At 37.0% G+C, this 24680-nt stretch overlaps 1 protein-coding gene across 1 annotated transcript; it reads left to right on the top strand.

Moving 5' to 3' along the window:
- The first annotated feature begins 12509 nt into the window (after positions 1 to 12509).
- Positions 12510 to 24595, top strand: LOC110174176 (solute carrier family 2, facilitated glucose transporter member 1-like). Its single transcript, XM_020940238.2, has 10 exons — positions 12510 to 12798; positions 18009 to 18104; positions 20397 to 20557; positions 20631 to 20871; positions 20963 to 21125; positions 21558 to 21745; positions 21834 to 21938; positions 22016 to 22117; positions 22214 to 22417; positions 22505 to 24595. The coding sequence occupies exons 1-10, from the start codon at positions 12784 to 12786 to the stop codon at positions 22703 to 22705; spliced, it is 1476 nt and encodes a 491-aa protein (XP_020795897.1). The 5' UTR covers positions 12510 to 12783; the 3' UTR covers positions 22706 to 24595.
- The last annotated feature ends 85 nt before the right edge of the window (positions 24596 to 24680 follow it).

The raw sequence follows: 24680 nt of genomic DNA, 5'->3' as shown, positions 1-24680 counted from the left end.
GCTCGGAGCCCACGGCCGGGCCGGAGCTCGGAACTTGCGGAGACTCGGAGTAGGCCGGAGCTCGCGAAAGTTCGGAGCCCACGGCCGGGCCGGAGCTCAGAGCACGCAGCCGAGCTAAAGCTCGCGGAGGCTCGGAGCCCACGGTCGGGCCGGAGCTCGGAGCCCGGAGCCCGTGGTCGGGCCGGAGCTCGCGGAGGCTAGGAGCCCTCAGCCAAGGCAGAGCTCGGAGCCAAGCAACCTCGACCAATGAGATCATGAGCGGGGTGTGTGTGCTATCAGCTCATATGTCACAGAGCAGTAGAAGCTGAGGATTCCCTTACTGTAAAATTTCTTATAAAGCGCCATTCCATTGATTACACACTATTTCTGATTCTCGTGGCAATACGGGACAAAGTGCGTCCCTTTTCAGTTTAATACGGGACGCGTACTTTTGTTTCCGAATACGGAACGATTCCGTTTTTCAAGGCACGGTTGGCAACCCTAACTGTATATAAAAAATGTGCTTAACGCACGTGCTCTTGAATATTTTTCCCACTAGAGGGGGCTGTTGCATTCCAAAGTTTCCAAGAAACATCCAATTCACAAGATAATTTTCATCAGATATATTTGGTTATCAACAGTGCTTTGTGCAGAATTTTGAGCTTGTAAATGTATGGACAAGCAACAAATCATACCTACAGTCATTTACAGCCATAAAAAAGGTGTTTAAAATAACTTCCAAAGGCCCAAGTTAATTGTTTGACTGAAACAATGATGTCCTGATATGAAAAGCTGTGCCCTTAAGTTTGCTTGTATTAGTTCTTCAAAAACACAGCTGTGGGCGCACCTTTGTTTTTGCTGTTACTTGAAAGCGCTTGGGAATGAAGACGGAGCGGCGTCCAAGTTCAAAGTTTGATTATTAGTTCAGGATTTGCCCAGTTTTATTCCCATTGTTGCAGATCGTCCAGTTCTGTCCCTGTGTTTATTGACTATTGTGAGGGAGGATATTTGGTCTGATGGAGCGTCAGTAGACATCCCCTCACAGCTGGACCAGACTGACTTCAGAAAGGCTTGGCGATGACAGACTTCCTGTGTGACCTTATTAGACGACAAATATTGCAGCAGTGTTAAGCAGTTCTGGGAGGAGAATTAAGAAAATGTGTGACGCATAATGACCTTTGCCCTATGCAGAAAATACTTTGAGATTAGGGTTAATAAAGCTATTTGTCAAGAATTCAATAAAATTATGTTGTACTTGCAAGTACTAGAAATCATTCATAAATCACTTCCTTTGGTTTACCATATTGACACTTACTGTTCCTTAAAAATGCTAAATATAGAAAATATGCTCTATTGGACTGAAGCCAACACTGGACAAAGCAATAAATAACAAAATATAATTGACCATGTCAGATCTTGGCTGGATAGGACTGTAATTAAAAGGAATATCACCAGTGAGTGAGCACATGGTACATGGCAGTGAGGTTGCAGGGTTTGCTGCGTAGGAACAAGTGTTCAGTGTTATCGGGACATCCTCTGAATGAATGGCCCACACAACACTCGCACCACTTCTGAGTAAAGCCTGGTGATTCTCTCATTGGTTTAGCTGCCAGAAGATTATATAATAAGCAATCACCTTGCACAAGAAAACATGTGAGAATTGTCTGTCAACATAACACATTAGACTCGTGGAAGTAAAGTCCTGTGACGCAAGAAATCCACTAAATCCTCTGCGATTCAAAAAACAACTAATGAGCCTTAAAGGAACATACAAGTCAATTATGTGCTGCCATTTTAAATTTAGACATGTTACTGTAGCAAAGAGTGGTTAGTTATACTGACAAAATATAGGAAGCAAAGAGAAATGTCTTTTTTTAGAGATAATTGGTAGGATTTGCATAATAGGAACTAGTTCTAGAGAAATTATTTTATTACCCGAGCCAGTCTGATGACCTTCCAAACTACTTTGTGAATAGATGTAGCTGCTTAATAAGTCAATGCACAAAGATAGCTGTTGAGGGGCTCTTGGCAGATATTGCATTTGCAATAGTAGTGAGAAAATGTGAGTCTGAATAATGATTTCTGTTTGTCACATTTCACATCACCCCTTCAAACCATCAGTTACTGTAAATGTTTGTGTTACCACTCAGAGTCAGATGCCATTTCATCTGTTTCATCTGGATGTTATTATATAATCTATAATGTGGTAGTTGTACTCTGACCTATATTTGTAATTGGTGGCAAGTTTGATGGCAACTTAGCAAACACTATTTCCTGCTTAAGGTCACTTGAGGTAACAGATGGTGGAGTTAGTTTGATGTTGAAGTGTGACCTACATTTGGCCATGGTCTTTATCCTCCTTTACTTCGTTCTTTAGTTTTTTGCCAGACAAACTCACACGTTGTTTGCTATCGGCTTATTGGTTTGGTGTTTTGTTATGAGTATGCTTGACCTAAGTGAAAACATGGCACGCTCCCTTTTCCACTGTGGTTTTGTGGTGAAAATACTCATAATCATGACTACTGAAAGCTTCTGAGAAGAGAGTTGTGAGAGAAAGAGCACGTATGCAATGAAGGTGGTACTTAATCAGGAAGTAATGAATGACTCATCGGAGTACAGAGTCAAATGTAAAAACCCTACTCTTTTAAGTTGTGCCTCTCTCTGCCTAAATTCTCCAAACTAAAAAATGTATATGTTTTAACGTTGTGTTGTGTTTTTAAACAGCTTAAAATGTCTTCAGTATCTGTATGTACAGTAAAAAACAGCATGATATTGTTAAAATATTCATGTGTTTGGGATTGGTAATTGTGAACCGGTTTGACCTGGTTTGAGCTCCTTGACACAAGCTGAAGCAGGTTTAAATTATGTTTGACACCCCTTAGAAATATGTGCATTGTAAATTGCTTACTCTTTTTTAACACTGTCATTGTGACCTTGGGAAAGTCACTTAACTCACCTTGCATAGTTTGAATGTGGTGTGTGAATGAGTGACTGATATTGGTTGGAGAAGAGAGCAGATTGGCTTCTGGAGGGCAGCTGTTCGCTCTGGTAGTATCAGTTACCTATGGATTATGAAGACTAATGAATTATTATTATTAACTCACTTTCTAAACCCTGACATTGGTGCTTATAATTTTATTTAAAAGACCTATACTGTATTACACAGAATTGACTCTTGACCTTTAAGCCACGTTACAATGTTGTTACATCATCAAAAACATACCTGAAGTTGAGTTTTGTTTCATTCACACATGTCTGAGTAACCCTTTATTATTAGTCTGTCTACATCTCCAAAGCTCTGTTCCACCCTGTGATGAAGCTGTACATTTTACCTTTTGTTTAGTAGAGATTGGCAATTCCAAAGTTGAAATAATCCAATGATTCTAGTGAAGGTTTCTGGAGTTTAATAAACATTACCACATGACAGCTCAAGGAGTGTTTTCTCTTTGAGAAGAACTTAGCCTAAATATGTGGGGTTTGTGTGTTAAACATGTGTGAATGAAACAAAACACAACTCCAGGCATTTTTCTCAAGATAAAACTTAATATAGATCAGAAAATATTGTAATACGGGCCCTTTAAATAAGGTGGATAGATAAATTAAGTAGAGATTAAATTAAATAGAGAAAAGCAAATGTTTGAAATAGAAGACACAGAACAGAATGTAAGAAGCCAGACAGAGAAACAGCCCACGTGTGCCCTGTCACTGTCATGAGGCACTGACCAAACCAGAGTAAACCTGAATGCATCGCCTCCTCTGTTAATAATGCAGCACTGACAACAACAGCCAGCATAAGGTTTCCCCAGCACTCATGAGTCCATGTTTGTGCCCTGCCATTTCCCCTAAAAGTCAAGAGTTTTCTGTTCCAATATATTTATGATTAAATCTAAAGCTTTGATAGTGAGAACATTGGACAATATACAAGCCTCTTAGTGAATGTGAATTAAATTCTTATAACTCTCTGTTCTCAGTCGCTTTGGTTCTGTGAGTATAAGCTAAGAAAGACTTTGGGAGGTTGGATCATTTTCTGTTTATAATATTATATAAGGGATAAATGTACAATATGTCATACTGTATTATAAAATTTAAAGGTCCTGTATTACACAAAATTGACTCTTGTGAGTTTAAACCCATGTTATAATGCTGTTACCTCTTCAGAGACAGACCTGGAGTTGTGTTGTATTTTATTCACACATTTGAGTAACTCATTATTATTAGTTTATCTACATCTCCAAAGCTCAAACTGCTCTGTTCCACCTTCTGATCAGTCAGTTATGAAGCGGAAGTTTTCAAGTTAACTACCTTTTTTAGCTACGTTTAACTTCCAGAGCTGAAATCATCCAAATGATTCTAGTGAGAGTGCAAGGAGCTAAAAAAATCCTTTATATGACATCAGAAGGTGGAGTGTTTTCTGTTTGAGGGAAGAACTCATCCTAAATATGCAGGGTTTGTGAGTTACACGTGTCTGAATGAAACAAAACATAACTCCAGGTATGTTTTGATGAGGAAACAACATTATAACAGATCAGAAAATTGTGTAATTTAGGCAAGTTACTGTTTAATTAAATTATCATACAAGAACAAACGATAAGCACTGACACACTGGCACAGAGAGCGTAGCACATACGCATTCTCTTTTCCAGTGTAGTTGTGGTGACTGAAAACTCATAATCATGACAAATCTAGAAAGTTTCTGAGAATGAGGTAGTGAGGGATAGGGCACGTAGGCAATGAATGTGGTACATGTTTAAGTGGGGTTATTAAATGGTCAAGTGATTTCTGAACCTTATTACAATGTCTTTATGATTAAATCTAGCTTTGATAGTGGGAACAGTGGGCAATGTACAAGCCCCTCAGTGAAAATGTACACTTAATCCACATATTACAGAAACAAGCATTGTGAATTATCCATAAAGCTGGATTTTTAGAACACACCCATGATCTTTTAATTTTTTTTTTCAATCCAAGCTCCTAAAGACTCCTCACCTTGTAAAATATACACTGGTAATTTTATTCAGAGCATTCAACAATTTCCTACCAAGCAAGAAATTTCAAATTGTCAAATGTTCAAACTACCTGTAAAGGTTTCTGTGTGTTTATGTGGTGTAAAACTCTGGAACAGCCTGGATACACATCTCAAGCAATGCCAAAATATCCATAAATTCAAGTTGTTCTATAAACATATGGTCTGGTCACAGTATATAGAGAGTGGGTCTTAATATTAGAACAATACTTCCTTCTGTAGTGCTGGTTTATGCTTGTTGTTTCTTTACCATTGCTGGTATGTGCAGTCCATTACATTACTTGTATCTGTTGCCTGTTACCATTGTCTGTATCCTTAACCTTACCATTGTTGGTATGATTATGTTATACTACCAAGCTATAACTGTGACTCTTTGTCTGCAGTTCATATGGTTTAATGCAAAATGTTTGAAAAATGTAAAAGATAGCTCATTGTGTTAGATTAGAAGAGTGGGGGTGGGATTAAATACATTTTCTTCTTCCCACTCCTTTTTGGGCAAATTTTTGTTGTGTTTATTTTCATTTCTATTATGCTTTCACTTATGTTATATGTTCCATTGTATAAGAATGTAAATCCCTACTTGCCCCGAATAAATACATTAAAAAATAAAATCATAAAAAAAATTTTATTAGATTTTTATGTCTCTGTTGCTTTAGTTCTGTGAGTATAAGCTAAGAAAGACCTTGGGGAGGTAGGATCATCGTTTAAAGAAGGGACTGACACCAAAACGCCACATTGTGTTGTCACTGAAATAAAAATTTGGGAGCTTTTGTTTGTTTTTTCTTGAGCACAATTTTTTCTTTGGACCCAGCATGCAGTCGCAACTTTTATTGGATGTGCATGTCTCTGTCTAGCAGAGGTGAGATCATTCTTAAATTCAGATTTATGTTTATAATATTATATAAGGGATAAATGTACAATATGCCACAGTATATAATTTAAAATAATGACCACCTACTGATTTAGTTTGTTTTGATTTATTTGTTTGCAAAAAAAATTACATGCCATTAGTATTTTTTGAAACTTTTCTTCCCTACCTATTTTTAACCAACATGCTCAGGCTTCCTTCCACTTTACCTCTCTGCTCATTCAACAAATTCTGCCACCACATTCAATGGTCCTGTGACCTCAAACCCTGCCACAAGATGTTTTGATTTTAATTGTGAAAGATTTGGGGTTAAACAATATGAGGTAATGGAGGGACATTTGTGTAATTGGTCTTAATGGTGAAGTGAAAGAGATGGGAGGTTTTCATGTTGCACAGTGGGTGGACCTGGTTTGACCTCATCACATTATTTAAATGAGATTCAGCTACATGAAGCAATTGTGTTTCTGTGAAATAGTCCTCCCTCCACTTTAGTGTTGTCAATACATTTTTGGAACGCCATATCTTACTTTATGTACCATGTTGCTCCTTTTACTATTGGCAAAATGAACATCCTAATAATAATAATGATAATAATATATAGAAGTAACACAGCATCACTGTTAACCTCTGTCTATACTAAAAATACTTGCACATGGTGAGTTTTAAACAAATGTTTGGAAAGTCAGTAATCAAGTTAATTTATTATTATTATTATTTTCTTTTCAAGCTAAACTAAATAAACTAATCATCTTTTATACAGCTGTTGTGTTGGCTATTTTAATTACTTTGGGATTATGCACACTCACCCTGCTGTAGCTCTCTCCCCTCCAAGAGCCTCACGGTCAGTCTAATCGGTGCAGTCTTAGAGGCCCAAGGGGAGTTTGTGAGACCTAGAGAGAGAAAAGAGGGTGTCAGCATTTCCAGTGCCCTGTTAGGCTCCTATCCAAGTGCCATGTCATAACGGGCATTATGACAGAGCAAACTGACGGGAGAGCCAATGTTGTGAAGGATGGAAGTTTGAAAAGATAACTAGAATGAACCCAAACACACATTTGTTATGACTGCACTCCACTTCTTAGCAAACCAGTTAGTTCTGGTAAGCTTTTCAGTAATTAGTAGCTTAGAGCCAAAAACCCAAGCAAAGGAGTTTCACATGAACTGGTGGGTAAAAAGCTGAGGGTCCAAAACAATGACTAGGCATATTTGGTCTAAAGTCATTATTTAATTTTATGCTTGAATTAATTTGACAAATAAAATCTAAATTGATATAAACAGTAGATTATTACATAAAGCTATAGGTGCAGACTAACCAGTTTCAAATCTATATAAAAAATACAAAGGGCTGCACTATAAAGGATTAAAGACCAGTAGTGAATATAAAATGTGCAATTGTGAATGTATGGCTGGCATTTAACAGACATCTAATCTGAGACAAAGCATTTATATTTTTCGTGTATGTGGTTCTGAAAGAAGTGAGTGAATGTGTATCTGTGTTGTAACAGTAAAGATATGATTGTCTTGTCTTAAGCCCTTATACAATGCCTTTGTTACTCAGTATGTGCCTTATCTTTCAGTTTCACAACCCGTTTCTCTTCCTGAATAAATGGAATTGAGAAAGACCTGGTTGCCATATCTGAAATGCCAACTCTTTAAAACCCTTCACATATTTGACCAGTCACACGGCTCTCATGGTTGTTGCTATGGTGAACATAATTGGCATTTTATTTTGTCAAATTTATTTTAATTGGTCCTCACCAGTGACATTTTACACACAAAATAAAAGCTAGCATATGATTAAGAAAGTATTACAAAATAACATCATAATTAGGGTTTAAATGTATGGTGGCATAATTGTAAATGTATCCGCTCAGTTTTTCACTTCTGCCTCTAATGAGAAGTCAGATGAGTGAGGATGCCTAAATATAAAGGGCTTCATTTTTGCAAACATGTCACAGTGGGCCTAAGTCATTGCGGAAATAATTTAGTTTAAGCTGCTAATCAACAACTATATTAAATAAAATATAAAAATGATAATGTTCATTGAGATGTAGTAGAACTTGATCGTAATGTAAAGTGCCTTTGATTCCACTTCCACTTCCACAAAGGAATTTTTCAGGCAAAGGGTCTTGCTCTATTTGTTGCTTTACTTGCAATATTCCACCGAATAGCAGATCTATCTATAACCTTAAAAACAAGCATTTTACTGTGAGTGGAGTCGCTTCTCTAAAGATCTGACCTGTAACTTGGCCTTGTCTCCTGTCTTTGCAAGTTGCAAAGTGCACTTTTAAATCACTTCTAATGGTATGTGAGTATGTGCTTTTAATGTTATTTTTTTTATTAGTCATCCAATCCCTTTTTGTTATGTAACATGTTTATTGTTTTAACCCATTATGTTATACGTTGCAAGAAAACATCAAACCCAAATATCTGAGTAATTTTAGGTCAAAGTACCTTACTTACTTGTTTGCGCTGTTTGGTGGCAAATAAAACATAGGAGGACCATATAGTTCTATGATCTTAGACACAGATTTGTACAGCCATCAGTTCATCTTAAAGAAAGTGACAACTGAGTCCACTTGAGCCCTTAAAAAAGAGACCTTTGGGGAAACTTTTATTTTAATTTAAACTATTTAAGCTTTGAAGATCTACATTTGGTCGAAGGGCAAAGGTCAGCCTGAGAGGGGTTATCTGTGGTCAGTCAGGATACCACCCTGTCATACCACATTCATCACTTTAAAACACTTACTGGGCACAAATACAAAACTCAGAGTTTTTAGTAATCATGTGCTCCCTGAAGATACTGCTTTTAGGGTGACACTACAATGGCTAGATAAATTTGTTTAAAGATATTGGAGGTTGAATAGAACTGAGTGAAATTGTGCACATATAGTAAGTGGGCTATCAGCCAGTCCTGATAAAGCATGCATGGACTGAGATTAATCACAGACACTTTCCAATTTTAGATGTGTTGGTGTTGTACATTGTTCGCACACTGGGCCAGAGCATTTGGAGAAAATCAGACTTTGTGACTGTAATTTGTAACAGGAACAGAACAAGTCATTTATTTTTCCTTGGGTTTCTATACAAACAACTTTTTCAGTATCCATGGTCTGGGAATGGACATAACTATTATCCTATAGCCATATATTCTATTTTTAAAGATGGTCACGTCTTACGTTTTAACAGACTGTGACTTTGGCCCAGGCCAGTCAACATTTTAACGACAGGACAAGAGGAACTTAGAACAAAGAAACTACCAAGACCATAACTTCTGATCAGTAACAGAAAACAGGGTCCACGGACCGGTCAAGCTTTGTTACTTGTCTACTTCTGAGATTCAGTGTAACATACCAGTTTGGTATAAAGGCAAGGCCAATAAGAGTGGTTCATTGCCTCTCCACTACAAATCTCAGAGGGACTGTCCTGTTGAATAGGAAATAAATATGTAAATTCACAAGAAGTACAATGAGCTGCAGAAAAAGATGCTTGATTTGTGTCTACTACTGTAGCATTAGATCTGGAGCCCATTATTTAACGGAATCTAATTACCAATGGAAGCATTTTATTTTTGAGAAGTGTTTTATAAATTACATATTATTATTTCCCCATAATTTTAGACTATATAGCAAAAACAACTGTAGTATTCAACAGCATAAGCTAGCATTTTGCACATGAAAATAAATGAAGAATGCCCTACTTAGAATATGCAATAAATTCCAATAGATGGGATAGTGTCTTTGTCTTAGTTCAAATAGAAAGTACCTGTCAACACATCTGCAACACTTTTAGATCCAGGCACAGTCACGAGACTCTTTCCATGGGCCTATATCCACTGTGTGTGATCTCCAAAGCCTCTAGTAAACAACCAGGCTCCACAGAAAGAACACCTTTGAAGCATTTGTGTTGAGAGGGACCACAACCCAGTCTGCAAGAGAACAGGAGACAAATGTTGGTAATTTTGTATTAGTGTAAATCCCAGACCAATCAAAATATGCTTGTTACGTACAGGACATACGTAGACCTTCTTCCTGATGCCGTCTTTCCTTCAATTGCCATCAGTTCCTTAACTTTGAATTTCTAGAACACAAAGGTGCAATCAAATTAGGTCAGTGGCAACATTAAAGTAGCACAGGATCAAATAGCATTGTTTATATATTAATTATGAATGAATGGGAGCTGATCATTTTACCACAATGAGCATTTTATCAGCTTCTCAAATATTTCATAAATAAACTATCCAGTCCTAATAAATCATGTTGAAAAATAAGAGGAATTGTAATACTAATTGGCATAATCTGTAGCATAATTTAAGACATACCTAAGACTGCGGAAAGTTATGGCACCCAATAAAACCTGACAGTATTAGTGACACAGTGGATTGCAGTGGACACTGGTGAGTAACATAGCAGGGAGCCTACGTGCGAGAGGGCACACAGTCACTCCAGGGCAGGCTTTGTGCCCCATAGAACATGAGCTGCCAGTGGTCCCATGTAAATCGTGCTCAAATATCCATTCAGGTGTTAACAGCCAAACACTAGAGTGGAAGACAAGAGAATGCAAATTCTATTAGCATTCAAATATGTTTGTGATATTTGTTGGTTTGAAAGATAAAAAATTGTATGGTCAGATTTATCATTTTAATTGTAACGCTTTCAGGGGCACATGGAAAAAAATGTCTGGCTCAAAGGAGGATATGCAGCCTGGATTCCTTTGTAATGCTTTGTCTACTTTATCAAAAATAAGGATGTTTAGACCCATGGGTAGTAGAAGTTAAAGGTGCCTTGTGTAACTTTTCTGGTGAGGGATTTGCCCACCTGCTTGTCTCCATGGGGATGTTATTGCTTTGATTGGAATGTTTCTTTTATTAAAAAGATCTATACTGAGCTGGGTGGCTTTTTCACTGATCTGGGGTCTCATTTATAAACCTTTACGTGGAATTCCTCCTAAAAGTGTATACAGACCAAACCTAACTTCCATAAACCTCCTAATTTCTCATCTCTCTGAACACAGATCTCTTTCTGCTTCATCTCTGAAAGCAACATGAAAGTTATTGTTTTCACTGGCATTTCAAAGGTTTGGTTAAATCCAAAACATTATTGTATTTTCTTAAATTGATTATTTACTTACTTGAGGACTTTGAAGTTAAGGGTGGACTTCCTGATACTTACAGATGTTACAGCATTAGTTCATACTTACATCCATATTGTTTATAATGTAGAAAAAAAAGCTGAAAATTAGCCACATTTGTGTAAACCACACAACCACAACTCACGTGTGTAATTTTTAAAATTATTTATTTGCTTTGTTGTGTTATATTATTCTTTCATTATGTAACTGCAAATTTGTTTTTTTTACTGGTGCTCTGCCTTGTTTCAGATGGATTCCTCAGGAACACACCTAGTTCAAATAAAAGTCCAAATTAAAGCCATTATCCTGTCTGACGTTTGAGCTTCTACTGCGAAAACATGAGCATTTCCGTTCACTTGTTCGTAATTATTATCATAACACAAACCTCTACTCTGATTCAAAGTTTTGAATCCATTATTTGGAAAAGCTGTTTGTACATGGTTCTGTTAAAACAAACTGGGCACATAGCAGACAGGACTTTATGGAGAACGTAAACAGGTCCCTTAACTAGGTGGTAGATCACATACAAATATGCAATGAACAAAAAAGTTCTGACCAATGGTGCATTCTTGACAGACTCAAACTCACGTTGGTAATTTACTTTACCACACATGTAGCAACAAAGCCCGAAGTAACAGTCTGCCTTTATGAATTGTGTTACAAACAATAAGGAAGCAACGGCACAAAAATACAGGGTTCGTTACATAAGACCATGTCAATGAATTCATTCAAAACTATTTGGGCAGAAATAACATGTTTTGCTTGGAAAGGTCTTGCAACTTCCACAATACCCAACACAAATGGATAATAATTTTTTTTCTAGGTTGTCTGACAGAAAAAAATAATCAATAACCAAATTTCACAATATAATTATCACAATGTAATATTCACAATAAGGTAGATCAGACATTTCTAGTTTTGTCATTTGTACTAGGATCACCAGAGGTAGTTTAGTCAGTAGGCTTATTGCATTATTTGTTACAGTCGGTCTAAAGTATTTGTAAATTATCTGAACTGTGTTGTGTTTTGTAATAAGACAAAATCATAAAAATAGTCTCCAAAGTGCTGCTGTGCCTGCATGTGAAAATAATGTAGTGCTTTAAGTATCTCTTTAAATAGCCAAATTCCACATTTTACACAAAATGTACTCTGCATTCTGTGGTATAACATATATCCATGGGTAGGCATATAAACTTAAATTTATAGACCTATTGCGAGTTAGGCCTAGTTATCATATTATTGCTGTACTTACAATTTTCAGTATATTCTAAATACTTATTTAGCCTTAGTTTAGGGCTTTTTTTAGGCACACGTTGCAATCATTGAGAAACTAGAGAAGTCTGAGACTTCAGCGCTAAATAATTTTCTCACTGAGTTGCAATGAAGTGGATGTCATCATTGCCCCAGCCACCAGGGCGCTCCCATGAGCGCTCCTATTGGTCTACACGAGGAGGTTTGGTCTTCAAAAGAGACCAGCCCATATTTGAGACGATATATGGAGGCCAACTCGGCTCCACTCTTAAGTTAAGACGTGTTTAAGACAAGAGATTTTAACGACTACACATCTGTTTCAGGGCAGACCTAGCAACATCCTGAGACAACATTTCTTTATTTGGAACTGCCCGAGACCCAGCGACAAGAGATCAACTTGTTAAAACTTTTTATTATTTTGTTATTCAAGAAGATCGCCAAAATGGATGCCTTCTAAGAAGATTTCAAGGAAACTAATAGAAAGCACATTACCATTTAGAAGAGGGTGATTTGTTTCGTGTTTTCTGCTGCTACCATGGACTCTGGCAAGGTAACATTACACTCGCTCACACCTCTACAAACATCCCAAATGCGGTCTGACCGGTTTCATACGGGTGGCGTTAGCTTTGTAATGGACACACTATTTTGTACACAAAACAAGTTTTATAGGCGCCATTGGGTCCAGGTTGTCCCTGCCTCTTCCCTGGTCTCATCTTTGGTCGTCTTGTCCATGTGGAGTTGATGTAACTATCGCGTTATTACCGCTTTACTAACACCTCAGAGGCTTACTCAATTGTAGTTTTTTTTACAGTTTGTGTAGAGACCAGTTGTACAGCTACATATGAAACAGACCATACATAAGTATATAAATTGGTTTAAAATCTTCTAACCAAGCCTTTTGTGGTCTAGGCGGCATGCCGTAATGCTAGTTGGTCACGTCGCCGGCTTTGTTTCCTGGAGTTTGCGTTTACAGCGTATTACTAACAAGCAGCTGAGAGATGCACGCCTCTATAAGAACCACCGGAGCATCCTTTTACATCTTTTTTTTTTGGTTTGTTTTTGAAAATCTATGACCTACAAGACACAATCACGACCATTCATTAGGGCTACAGCAAAGACTGTTTTCGAGTCAAGTCGTAGTGTAAAAGAGTAATCTATAGCCTGCTACTGCTGCGCAAAATAAATTGACTAAATGCGCTAATTCTTTCATTTTACTTACGTCGATTGTTTAGATTTTCTATTCTATTTACCGTTTTCATCAAATTAAATTAGAAGTGGTTTAATATTAATTGAATTAGCAGAAACATTGTCCACTTTATTCTCCAAAGTCCAAGCTCAGTGATCATTGACGAAGCTATTGGATCTTGATTAAATCAAACTTAATTCATTCTTAATTTGGAGTAGTAACTAAACATTAAAGCTTCACAAAACTATAGTAAAACATTGTGTTAGTTTTTTAGTTTTTTTTTATTCCTTAAACCAGTGGAACAGTGGATTGACATTTCTGTGGTTATGTTTTGTATGTTGATTGTTATTATGTCATGGCCCCTCAGCTGGATGTGGTGGGAATGGGTCCCTGTTCCTGTCCCACTTTGGGAATACACACAGCCACAACACTGAATCCTTGATCTTGTATTTACCAGGATGTTTGACTCTCTGCTCATTTGGTTGTAGGTTATTAAAACACATTGTTGACCTAGACATCTATTCTGCTTCAAAGTTTGAAAGCCTATCTCAAATGAAAATCTGTCAATATTAAGCCCAAATTGTCATCATGTAGGCCTCCAGAAAACAAAAAGTCTGTCACTCAATCATCAAGTAGGTTTCTTTGCAAAATTACAAACTTTCTTTTGTATTAAGTACTCCTATGTCTTTCAGTAGAAGGGATAAGTACAGTTAATGTCACAGTTCAAAATCTGAATTCTTAATGACCTGACCATGCCAACTCAAAGTAGTTTAAAGTTTAAGCTTGATGGACACAAGTAGCTCTATGTCTTCATAATTACTCTCAGTCTCCACTCACCATGCATCTCACAACTGAACATCACTACTCAGGTAACTTTACATTATTTGCTTGAGTAGCTCCATTGCCTCGATCCTATATTTTAACAGCCTGTCAATTTATAATGAGACATGTTGAAGTATTTCAGTGAATGTTGAGATTAAAAGATCTAGAAGGGATTGAATTGAAACTAACAAGCTAGTGAGAGGTTTAAGTGTAATTCTTTGGCACACATAGGTTCATTGTGGTACAAAACGGCTTATACTTTTACGTAAGAAAAAGGTTTGGTAGGTTCAGGCATTGATGGGAGTTTCTATCATTGTTTTTTTTTTAAATAAATGTATTTTGCCACATGTTTTGACATCGTTGACATGCAATACATAGATATGATGATGAATTATATTGAAAACAAAGATTTAACATTCACATAGCAACCATAACCAAACCAAACAAAGTTTAATGGCTTGTTGAAGTTGTTAAACCAATACATAACTTCTAAAGAAAGGCAAAGGAAACAAAGAGAAGGACTGGAGTTGAGCTGGGAAGTAGACAGGGTATGCCCCCACTGTGCAAATGAAGCTTTAGCTACGTGATGAGTACAGCATAGGCATCTCTCAATTACGTATGTAATTTCGGAGTAAAATGATGTGGCAGGATATGAACTATTCGTTGGTATTTTCTTCATTTTGATTTTGATACTCCTACTACGTGACTAGGGAGTTTGGTATAAATGAGTCATAGGGTTTTACAGTGGAGAGTATTTACAGTTGGTCAAAGGAAGTTTTCATCAGACTCATAGTCCCAAAAAGGGCATGTTTTAAAAGTAACACAATTAAAAAAAAATTTATTTTTAACAATCATTTCAGCAAGTTAAAATGCCAATAAAATATGGCCTGCCTCATCTTATTGATTTGTAGTACTCTGTTATGAGCTGTGTCTATGTAGTTCCTTTAAGCCAATTGGCAGATTTTTAACAGTCCTTCCTGGTCAGAATTCATTGTTATTTCTACTGTCGCTTTTTTGTTAGTCTTTAGAGGGAAGTAATTGATCTTAGTCAAAGCACTGTTCAGACACTTCCTGTTTAGATAGTTAGATGTTCGTTTTGGTACTCATGTATCCTAACCTTTGTTTTGGTATTTATTATTTATTTAATATGTTTTGTTGAGCTGCCATGTAAGCGTTACAATACTAGTTTTGTTTCCAGGGGTTACCTAATAAGCACACCAGTCATTACTCCTCGCATGTTGGGCTATCCACATGCAAAGAGCACTATTTACATAAAGTGCAATGTCATTCTTGTTTACACTTTTCTCACCCAGGGAACACAGAAAACCAGATGAGACAAACCTACTGTAAATCTGGTCTTTAACTTTTATATTTATCTTTCAGGATGGGTGATATACTTGTTCCAATATTGATACTGGTTGTATGAGAGGGTTTGCTGTATGTTTACAGAATCATACAACAAATTACATTTTACATCCTAGATCTTAGTGAACTTTACTGTAACATACATTTCTAGGTCTTGCTATGTACCCTCCATATTTATTATCTTCCAATAATATAACTTTTTCCTTGCTCTTCCAAAAATAACAATATCTTGTTGTATTCATAAAGTCAACAAATTCACCTTTTTCGTTCTAGCCAGCTGAGTAGTGTTAGTAAAAATAGAAGCTCCAGGTACAATGACAGAGGAGGTTCTGGTTGATACTTTATTGGTGGCTATAATCGTAAAATACTTTTGGAGGGTGTGCCAGCATTGTTTCCCAAAAAGGAAGTTGTGCCTTGTATTGCAGTTTATATTTACACTGTACAAAACTGGCAATAATGTCTGTGTTTGTTGTGACAGTACTGAAAAAATACACATTCTTGAAATCAAATTTAGGATGCGTTTTACCCCCAGTTAGGAAACCTTAAAAGACCTCAACTGTTCAAATCCCAAGGCCAGTCTTGGGAGGTCGTTGTGTAAGTAGGTTAAAGGTAAAGTTATACAGTATTCAATTCCATAAGAAGACTGCTTTTTCACTGCCAAGGGTGGGTTTACACATATCAGAATAGAGCTAGTGAAGCAACCATCTCAACAGTTCCCTAGAGGCAGCAAGACATCAGTGGGGTTTTGGCCTAAAGGAAAGTACTTTTATCATATTTATTCTTAGAAACAGGTTGTGCAATTAATAGAATTTTGTAATTTCTTATTTTCAACTACCGTTATATGTTGGGTCATTTTAGTAGAGAAGTTTATAGCCAGTCCTCTGTGTGTAAATGCATGTTGTTTGGAGGAGACTTGTTTGGAGGAGGCATACATTGGGCCTACTATTTTTAGTTAAATGGCGCTGATTAAAATTCTGTCCTGTTTATTTTCAGGGAATGAATATTGAAAATCCTTAAATTATGTTGTTGTTGTTTTATTTATTATTACCCTGCTCTAAAGCAAGGTCTTAATACTTTCTGTTAAGCTTTTGTTAGTTGCTTCAGCTTTGGTCAAATTGCAACGTGGCTACTCTATGGTACCCCCTCAAAAACTGAATACATGCACTGCGACTAAACAGCCTTGCTATGCACCTAATGACCCTGCACATGAGGACGCCATTGGTTCCTCAAAGTGGGTGTGGCCAACAGTGTGTGAAGACGCTCAAGTAGAAGCGTCCAAAATATGCGGAGCACTTTTTCCTCTTCGTCATGTCAGAGGAGAGCTGACTGAGTAAATGAATATTAGCTTGGTAAAATGTATCATGCACAAATTCTGGTGTTACAACATTGCTTTCTAAAATTAACCTGGGGTAGTCTTACGGAAGATTGAACAAAACTCTTGTCTGAAAAATTTTGGTCACAGTTGGATTTAAAGTTATTATGAAACCTAAGCTTTGTACACCACTCGTTCTTAATATGTTATTTAAGGTGATATTTTATTAAAGGAAATGTCACAGGACTCACTATTTATTTTAACCTTGATGCACAAAAGCCTTTTCATACAGGAAAATGAAATGGAATAGTTTTAAGATAATCTACTGTTGCCAAAATATCAGACACCTGATGTGCCTAACTACAACAGAGCTGGAGGCTTCTTTTAGAACAAAGATGTGATACAATACAAAGATACATACATAATTCTTTCTTATTTTGCTGAGGGAAATTTGTTTTATAAACCTATAGGGTAGTCTGGTGGAGGACTCATACAAATTCATTGCACATTACAGCCTGGGGCATCTGTCTGTCTGGGAAGCAGGAAATGGACATTGACATTGTCCACTGTCCACTCCTGCTTTATTAACTTTATGGTATGAAAAAAATCTGCCCTAATCTATTGGGCTCTTGAGATTAACCAACAAATGAACTCAGGAATAACATGGAGCGACTGCTGGACGTGGTCCCAGACACTGGTCTTCTGACTGAACAACAAAGTCATTTGGGCTGAGTCACTGCCTGATGTAAACAGTGTACATTCTTCAAACTGTATTTAATCTTTTAGAGGAACTTTCACCATATTCTCCAACCATGAAGAGTGTATTCTTTTGAAGTAAACATTGACCACATTGTTTTGATTTGTATCTTATCCAGTATAATTTTTTTTAAGTTACAGGTCAATGGCAAAGAAGTGCATTCTGTCTGGAATGTCTTTCTTATATTTTGTTACACACTAGTTTAGATTCCTCACGTCATTGTGAACTAACTAACTGGTGTGTGTAAATATGCTACACTGTTGTAATGTAAAGATGCCTTTTATCTCAATTGACACTGTGCTTTTTCTTGTTTTGCAGCAATTAACATTCCCATTGTTGCTCAGTGTGGGAGCAGCTGTGATCGGCTCATTACAGTTTGGCTACAACACTGGTGTCATCAATGCTCCTCAAAATGTAAGTTACAGTCAATCAATATATATATATTTTTTTTCAATTCAAAAAGCACATACAATGTTCCATGTTTATTTTGTGCTATCTTAGCTTTTTTCCATCATTAAAAGGCTATTGAGACACTGAATGTTTTCAGTGTAATAATAGTTGCATTGAGGCCTGCAGACTCAAGGCAGTGTATTATAGGACTAGACTGAGGGATTCTTGTCCTAAAAAGGTCTTACTGCAAGTCTGGGAAAAAGCCCAGGAGGGAGGATGCTGTTGAACCTCCTGTATATTCCCAGTGAATGCAGAAAAAATATAATTCAGAATGTATTATAAAGGATTTTGTTATATTGACTCATATTACCAAAGTTACCTAAAACACAGCATTCATTTCCTGAGTGCTGTCCATCTGGTATTGTGTTTGAGTAATTTGCAGAGGGTTGGTCTGAACACACCCTTCGGCCACACAGCTGACAGCCAATATTAAACTTTTTATCTTACACACAGCCACTGTTTAGTTTAGTTGTATAACACTATCATCAGTCTCTCTGGATCTCTTTGAAGCCACCTTAGAATCAAAGCAGAAACCTAGTATTTTCAATGGCCATTTTACGCTTTAGTAAATTCAAGCGTTTTGTATTGTTAATAGGTTACTTCATTAAAACATTTTTGAGGTTTCAGAAATATCACTTTACATCCTTCTTTAAAAGATTACAATACAAGTTTGTTCCATTTTTATTTTCAACTCTTTTTATACCATTTTCAGACTTTATTGTAAATGACCAGATTAAAATTTTGCATATCCTCAAAACAACAGCCACAATATTTACAGTAGTTTTATATAAATTACATACCATTAACTTAAGACTTTTGTGTTGTGCAGTCAGTCAATACTCACTCAGTAATATTGCATAAATGTGCTTTAATCCTGTCCTCTTGTGAACCAGCACGTGTGTATGGAGTTGACCTGGGAGTGTGTTGTTGCCTGTTACATACTTAAGCTAGTGAGTGTGCCCCCTAGTCTTTGTCCTCATGGCTGCAGGTCATAATGATTAGCACAGTCACATGTGGGCAAAACCACTTTAGCAAAATTACAAAACACTTACTAATCTTCTAAATAACTTTCCAAAATAATTCTTATTCGCATTCACCGCTGCACCTCTCGTCTGAATCTACAATGGAAGCTTGTGTGATGCTGCTGGCTGTGACGAAGGCCGTGCACTGCACTACAGCGTCTATGATTAGATATGCTCTTTCAAGGGCTCCCTTTTTCCTCCTCCTCCTGCTTGCCTGCTTGTTCCACTGTGCAAATGCCTTCCTTATTTGGGAACTCATTCAAATTACATAGTTAATCATTTATCATGGCGAAATGTCCTAGTCCTTTACAGATGTTTACATTTTGGGCAAGCTACAAGATTATTATGCAAGTAAAGATTTTTTTTCAGATACCTTTCATATTGTTCTGAAAAGTTTCTTTGTATTGTTCAAGTTGAATACTGAGTTCACCTTGGCAGCCCAACCTCCACTCTAAAACCATGAATGGACATCTTGTTTGATTGTGTTGCTGGTTTACACAACAGTGTTTTGACCCCATGCCTAGAATGTAATTACATTGTCAAGGATTTCAAAAAGCAGTTCTGATTAGAATAATGTTATGCATATTTTAAATGCACTGATGCAACAGTATTTGTCTTTGTAGGAATACTACAGTTATAGTATCTGTACGTGAACAGCATGTCTTAAAATGCTTAGCTGGCAAAACTGGCATGTATTTGGAAGTTCAGTGTCACACTTCTTTATCAGAACAGGTTTGTGATAGCACCAGACAAAGTCATGTGAATGTAAACTTAAATAGTTTTATGTCCTTGAGGGGCATGTCAAATGTCCCACTATAAAATGTAAACCCTTGACACGAGGTTAAATTGACTTCACCTTCCACACTTCAGACCCCAGCTGTACTAACTCTATGTACCCAAGTGTCATCTTATCTGGACTCCACATGACCAAACTGGAGCAGACCTTTAGTTGTGATAGTTGAGCGCAGGGTCGGGCACACAGAGTCACAGACAGGACAGGTGTATTTTTCAGTCATGTGACAGCACCCATTTTAACGACAGCACAGCACATGACGATATGCAGGGCACAATGATGATATACAGATCACCATGACTCCAGGGGTGTGGTGTGTTTGTCAACAAAACCACAAATTCAAATGAAACTCAACACTTGAACTTCCTGGGAGACTCATGATACAACACCGCCCCCATCTGGCCAATAATGTAAAAAAAAACTTTTTTGTGTGTGTTTTAGGTTATTGAGAGATTCATCAATATTACATGGGAACAACGCTATAATGAGCCCATACCTAAAGGGTCTCTCACAGCTATCTGGTCCGTTGCTGTGGCCATCTTCTCAGTTGGTGGCATTTTTGGTTCCTTTTCTGTTGGACTGTTTGTAAACCGTTTTGGCAGGTAAATCTGTTATTAAATTAGGAAGTATTCCCATCTTCCTTACAAAATCTAACCCTATCTCTGACCTACACAGGAGGAACTCAATGCTGATAGTGAATGTCTTGTCCTTCATTTCTGCCGCTCTGATGGGCTTTTCCAAACTGGCAAGCTCCTGGGAGATGTTGATTATCGGGCGGTTTGTTGTGGGCCTATATTCTGGACTCTCTACAGGTTTTGTGCCCATGTACGTGGGTGAAGTTTCCCCAACTGCACTTCGAGGTGCTCTGGGTACCCTCCATCAGCTTGGCATTGTAGTTGGAATCCTTATTGCACAGGTTTGTTGCTTAAAATATTCTCATGTATTTTAACAATGAAATCTTGATTAAACTCATTTTTGTTTTGCTTTCATGTTTATCTTTATTTTAGGTGTTCGGGTTGGAAGCAGTTATGGGTAATGATGATCTGTGGCCACTTCTGCTGAGCTTCATCTTCGTCTTCGCTATAATTCAGTGCGTCTTGCTTCCTTTGTGCCCGGAAAGTCCCAGGTTCTTGCTGATCAACAAGAATGAGGAGAACAAAGCTAAGAACGGTAAATTTACCCAAATTTCTAATTAAAATGAATTAGAAAACATAAAAATTTTTTTATGTATAGATTAATTGTTGTAATTGTAGTAATTTCAGTCATATTGCTCGCCTTGTGGATCTTGAATTTTTTTTTTAAATCTGGCTTTTTTTCATTGAACAGTACACTTCTGTCAGGTGTTGAACATTGGTGTTATTATGATATATTTATTACTGGTAGTTTGTTTTGATAACAGTTGCGTCACTATTGCAATATCAATACTTTAGCAACATAATGTGCAACCCAAATAGAGGGTAAATGCCCATATCACATAAAAAACATCACCCTTTTCAATTAAACCTTTTAGGCCTAAAGAATGTTGTTTTGTCATTTGAAACATATCAGTATTCATGTATAGAAGAAAATGAAAGCTGATTTCATGTTCCATGCACTCTGTAGTGTTGAAAAAGCTCAGAGGGACCTCAGATGTGAGCACAGACATAAGGGAAATGAAGGAGGAGAGTCGTAAGATGATGAGCGAGCCTAAAGTCACCATCTTGGAGCTGTTCCGGTCCCACAGGTATCGCCAGCCCCTAGTGGTGGCCGTGGTCCTGCAGCTCTCCCAACAGCTGTCCGGCATCAACGCTGTAAGTTATTTTGGCATTCCTTCTTTCATATTTGACCAGCTTAACCTTTGGTTTACCTCTGGATATAACAATATTTCTACCTCCATAGGTCTTCTATTACTCCACTCGTATTTTTGAGAGAGCAGGAGTTGAGCAGCCCGTCTATGCTACTATTGGAGCTGGAGTGGTCAACACTGCTTTCACTGTGGTGTCTGTGAGTACTGAAGAATAGATATTTTCTATATCACATTGATTGATTGATTTTTTTTTAAATCAACTTGTTTTCTGTAGCTGTTTGTTGTTGAACGGGCCGGGCGCAGGTCTCTACATCTCATTGGTCTGCTGGGAATGGCTGGAGCCACCATTCTAATGACCATTGCCTTGGCACTCTTGGTAAGTTTTAGATGGAGACTCATTATTGATCATTGAAGTGTATGGTGTTTTGAAGTTCCCTCTAAAGTAGAGGACTTATTTTTTTCTTATTTGTAGGAAAAACTCAAATGGATGTCATACTTGAGCATTGTGGCCATCTTTTCCTATGTGGCCTTCTTTGAGATCGGACCAGGTCCCATTCCCTGGTTTATTGTGGCAGAGCTGTTCTCACAGGGACCCAGGCCTTCAGCCATCGCTGTGGCTGGGTTCTCAAATTGGACAGCCAATTTTATAGTAGGAATGTGCTTCCAGTACATTGAGGTGAGATGAGAAACACTGTAATTAGAGAACAGATTAAACAAAAATGTATGCATTATTTCTGATCCCATTCTTTTTGTCTTTCCACAGGAGCTCACCTACCCGTATGTGTTTGTCATCTTCACCGTGTTGCTGCTCATCTTCTTCATTTTCACCTACTTCAAGGTGCCAGAGACCAAGGGCCGGACATTTGATGACATTGCAGCTGGTTTTGGAGGGAGCTCAGTTACTCGTGGAGAGAAATTCTCACCTGAGGAGTTGAACAGCCTGGGAGCAGACTCTCAGCTCTGAGTGTAAAAAAGCTAACTTTCTTTTCTGACCAAGAATGGACAATGGTCTACTCACTACAAGTAGACTGGTAGTTACTTTCACGCTGTCAGCACATTTCAGGCAGTATATGGCTTTGTGTGATTGTCCAACATGACGTCTTCATTTGCTCCCTCTCCTGACACTGAGAAATGCCCTGCAGGCTTGACGTGCCTGGTGTAATGTGAAGGGGGCACAATGTTTTGGAACAATTTAATGCTTTAAAGAAAGGAAATATGCCTGTCAATCAATCTCTTTTTATAGTACCTTAATATTTTATGAATGAACTTGTTACCTGTTACACTTGGTAATAGAACACTGTAGATGTAGAAATCATTTTCACTGTGCAGAATAGAGGTTGTCGGATTGAAATGCTGTAATACTGTTGCCACTGTAGTGTGATGATGACACCTTTCATCCACTAGATGGAGCCATGCACCTAGAAAAGACCTCATTGCTCCACTCACAATGAATTATTCTGAAGATATTTTCACAAGAAAGAGGCAAGAGAAGTTTATAAAATTTGGTTTTATGACATCCTTCTTCTGTAAATTGTATTAATTATCTAAACATTTTATTTTAATTGTTCCTATATGTAATATGATGTTATAAACAAATAATGTGCATTTAGCCAATTAATTTTAAACATATTATCAATTCCATTCACAAACAAGATGAAATATTTTATGGAAAATTTATCTTGATTCTGGGAGCACTGTCTGTGTGACAGCCAAAGTATCTCCAGGCAAAATGATATAAAATCTGGACCAAATTGAATGTCAGGTTTTCATGGTAGCTGAATGTGCTTTTTTATTAGTCTCCCGTTGTTACTTGCACTCCCATCTCCATTACTGTAAGTGCTGCACAGGGTAGAAGTGCCTAGTGATTGTTACAGTATTGTGTCTCTACTGTATTGTGTAGGTGGGCTCTATCTCCGGTCACTTAACAATGTGTAAGTCACTGTCACTGACTGCTGTATCACCAGATGTAAAATGTGTTGTTAGTTTTTCCACAGCACTTTATTATATTCACAGTGACATCTCTTCATCACTTTGTTTTCTAATATTTTTATTGTATTTTATATTCATGATGTGGAAACTGTGTTACTGACAAGACTGAAGTACTGCTGATGATGGATTACTTGATGTTTTTAGAGTGGAAAATGGAATGAGTGATGTGTTTATTTAAGTAAATATGCTCATATTTTTTAGTGTAATGAGTCATCAATCCAAAATTACAAAACAGACCATAACCATTCCTGGCTTTTTTCAATTTTTGCTTTAAAATGGGCATTAAAACTCACCATTGAAAAGCTTTGTAACCACAAACTGTACCGGTAACAACCTATTTGACTCTTTCACCATTGCACATGCATGCAATTCCAACAGAATTGCATCTAAGACCTAAAAGCACATTTGTATGATCATAAAACTGCCTTGCCTATATGTGTTGGCAATACATCCACACATAAGGAATTGTGTAAATAGAGAAACTCTCAGTTGTATTTTAACAGATCCTTGTATAATAAATATTTTTAGTACACAGCTTTGTATTTAGCATTCACATGTGATTGTTTGAATACTGTATGTAGTGATGTATGAACAATCACACATTTATTCTTATGTTTTTAAAACTATTTTTCTTTTTTTAGTGCAGATGATGTTTTAATATAAATTAAAACAAAATTACATTTGAGGATAACATTGTCTAATATGGAAAATGGAATTTGTTTACTGGCTAAATAAAAGCATACAGTACTGATGTGCTTTAATTTGTTTTTTAAATGTTTCTGTCTCTTTAAAATCAGTACTCTTGTGACTTCATTTATATTCACTTGTTTCAAATGTTCAAAATTAAATTCTGTTTTTTATTGGCTGTATTTAACCTTTATTTAACTTTTATTTAAATCTTTTTTTCAGAGGTTACCTATCCAAGTGGTCAAAAGCACACATTTGAACTC

Source organism: Boleophthalmus pectinirostris, unplaced genomic scaffold (genome assembly GCF_026225935.1).
Source record: "Boleophthalmus pectinirostris isolate CB_2022bp ecotype Guang Dong unplaced genomic scaffold, ASM2622593v1 HiC_scaffold_3, whole genome shotgun sequence".
Lineage (NCBI taxonomy): Eukaryota > Metazoa > Chordata > Actinopteri > Gobiiformes > Gobiidae > Boleophthalmus > Boleophthalmus pectinirostris.
This window is presented reverse-complemented; position numbering and strand designations above follow the sequence as displayed.

Bases quoted from the DNA above. Each gene is read 5' to 3' on its own strand.
- LOC110174176 (XM_020940238.2), top strand. The intron at 21,126-21,557 runs GTAAATTTACCC...TGCACTCTGTAG, and splicing joins GGAGAACAAAGCTAAGAACG to TGTTGAAAAAGCTCAGAGGG. The intron at 21,746-21,833 runs GTAAGTTATTTT...CTACCTCCATAG, and splicing joins AGCTGTCCGGCATCAACGCT to GTCTTCTATTACTCCACTCG.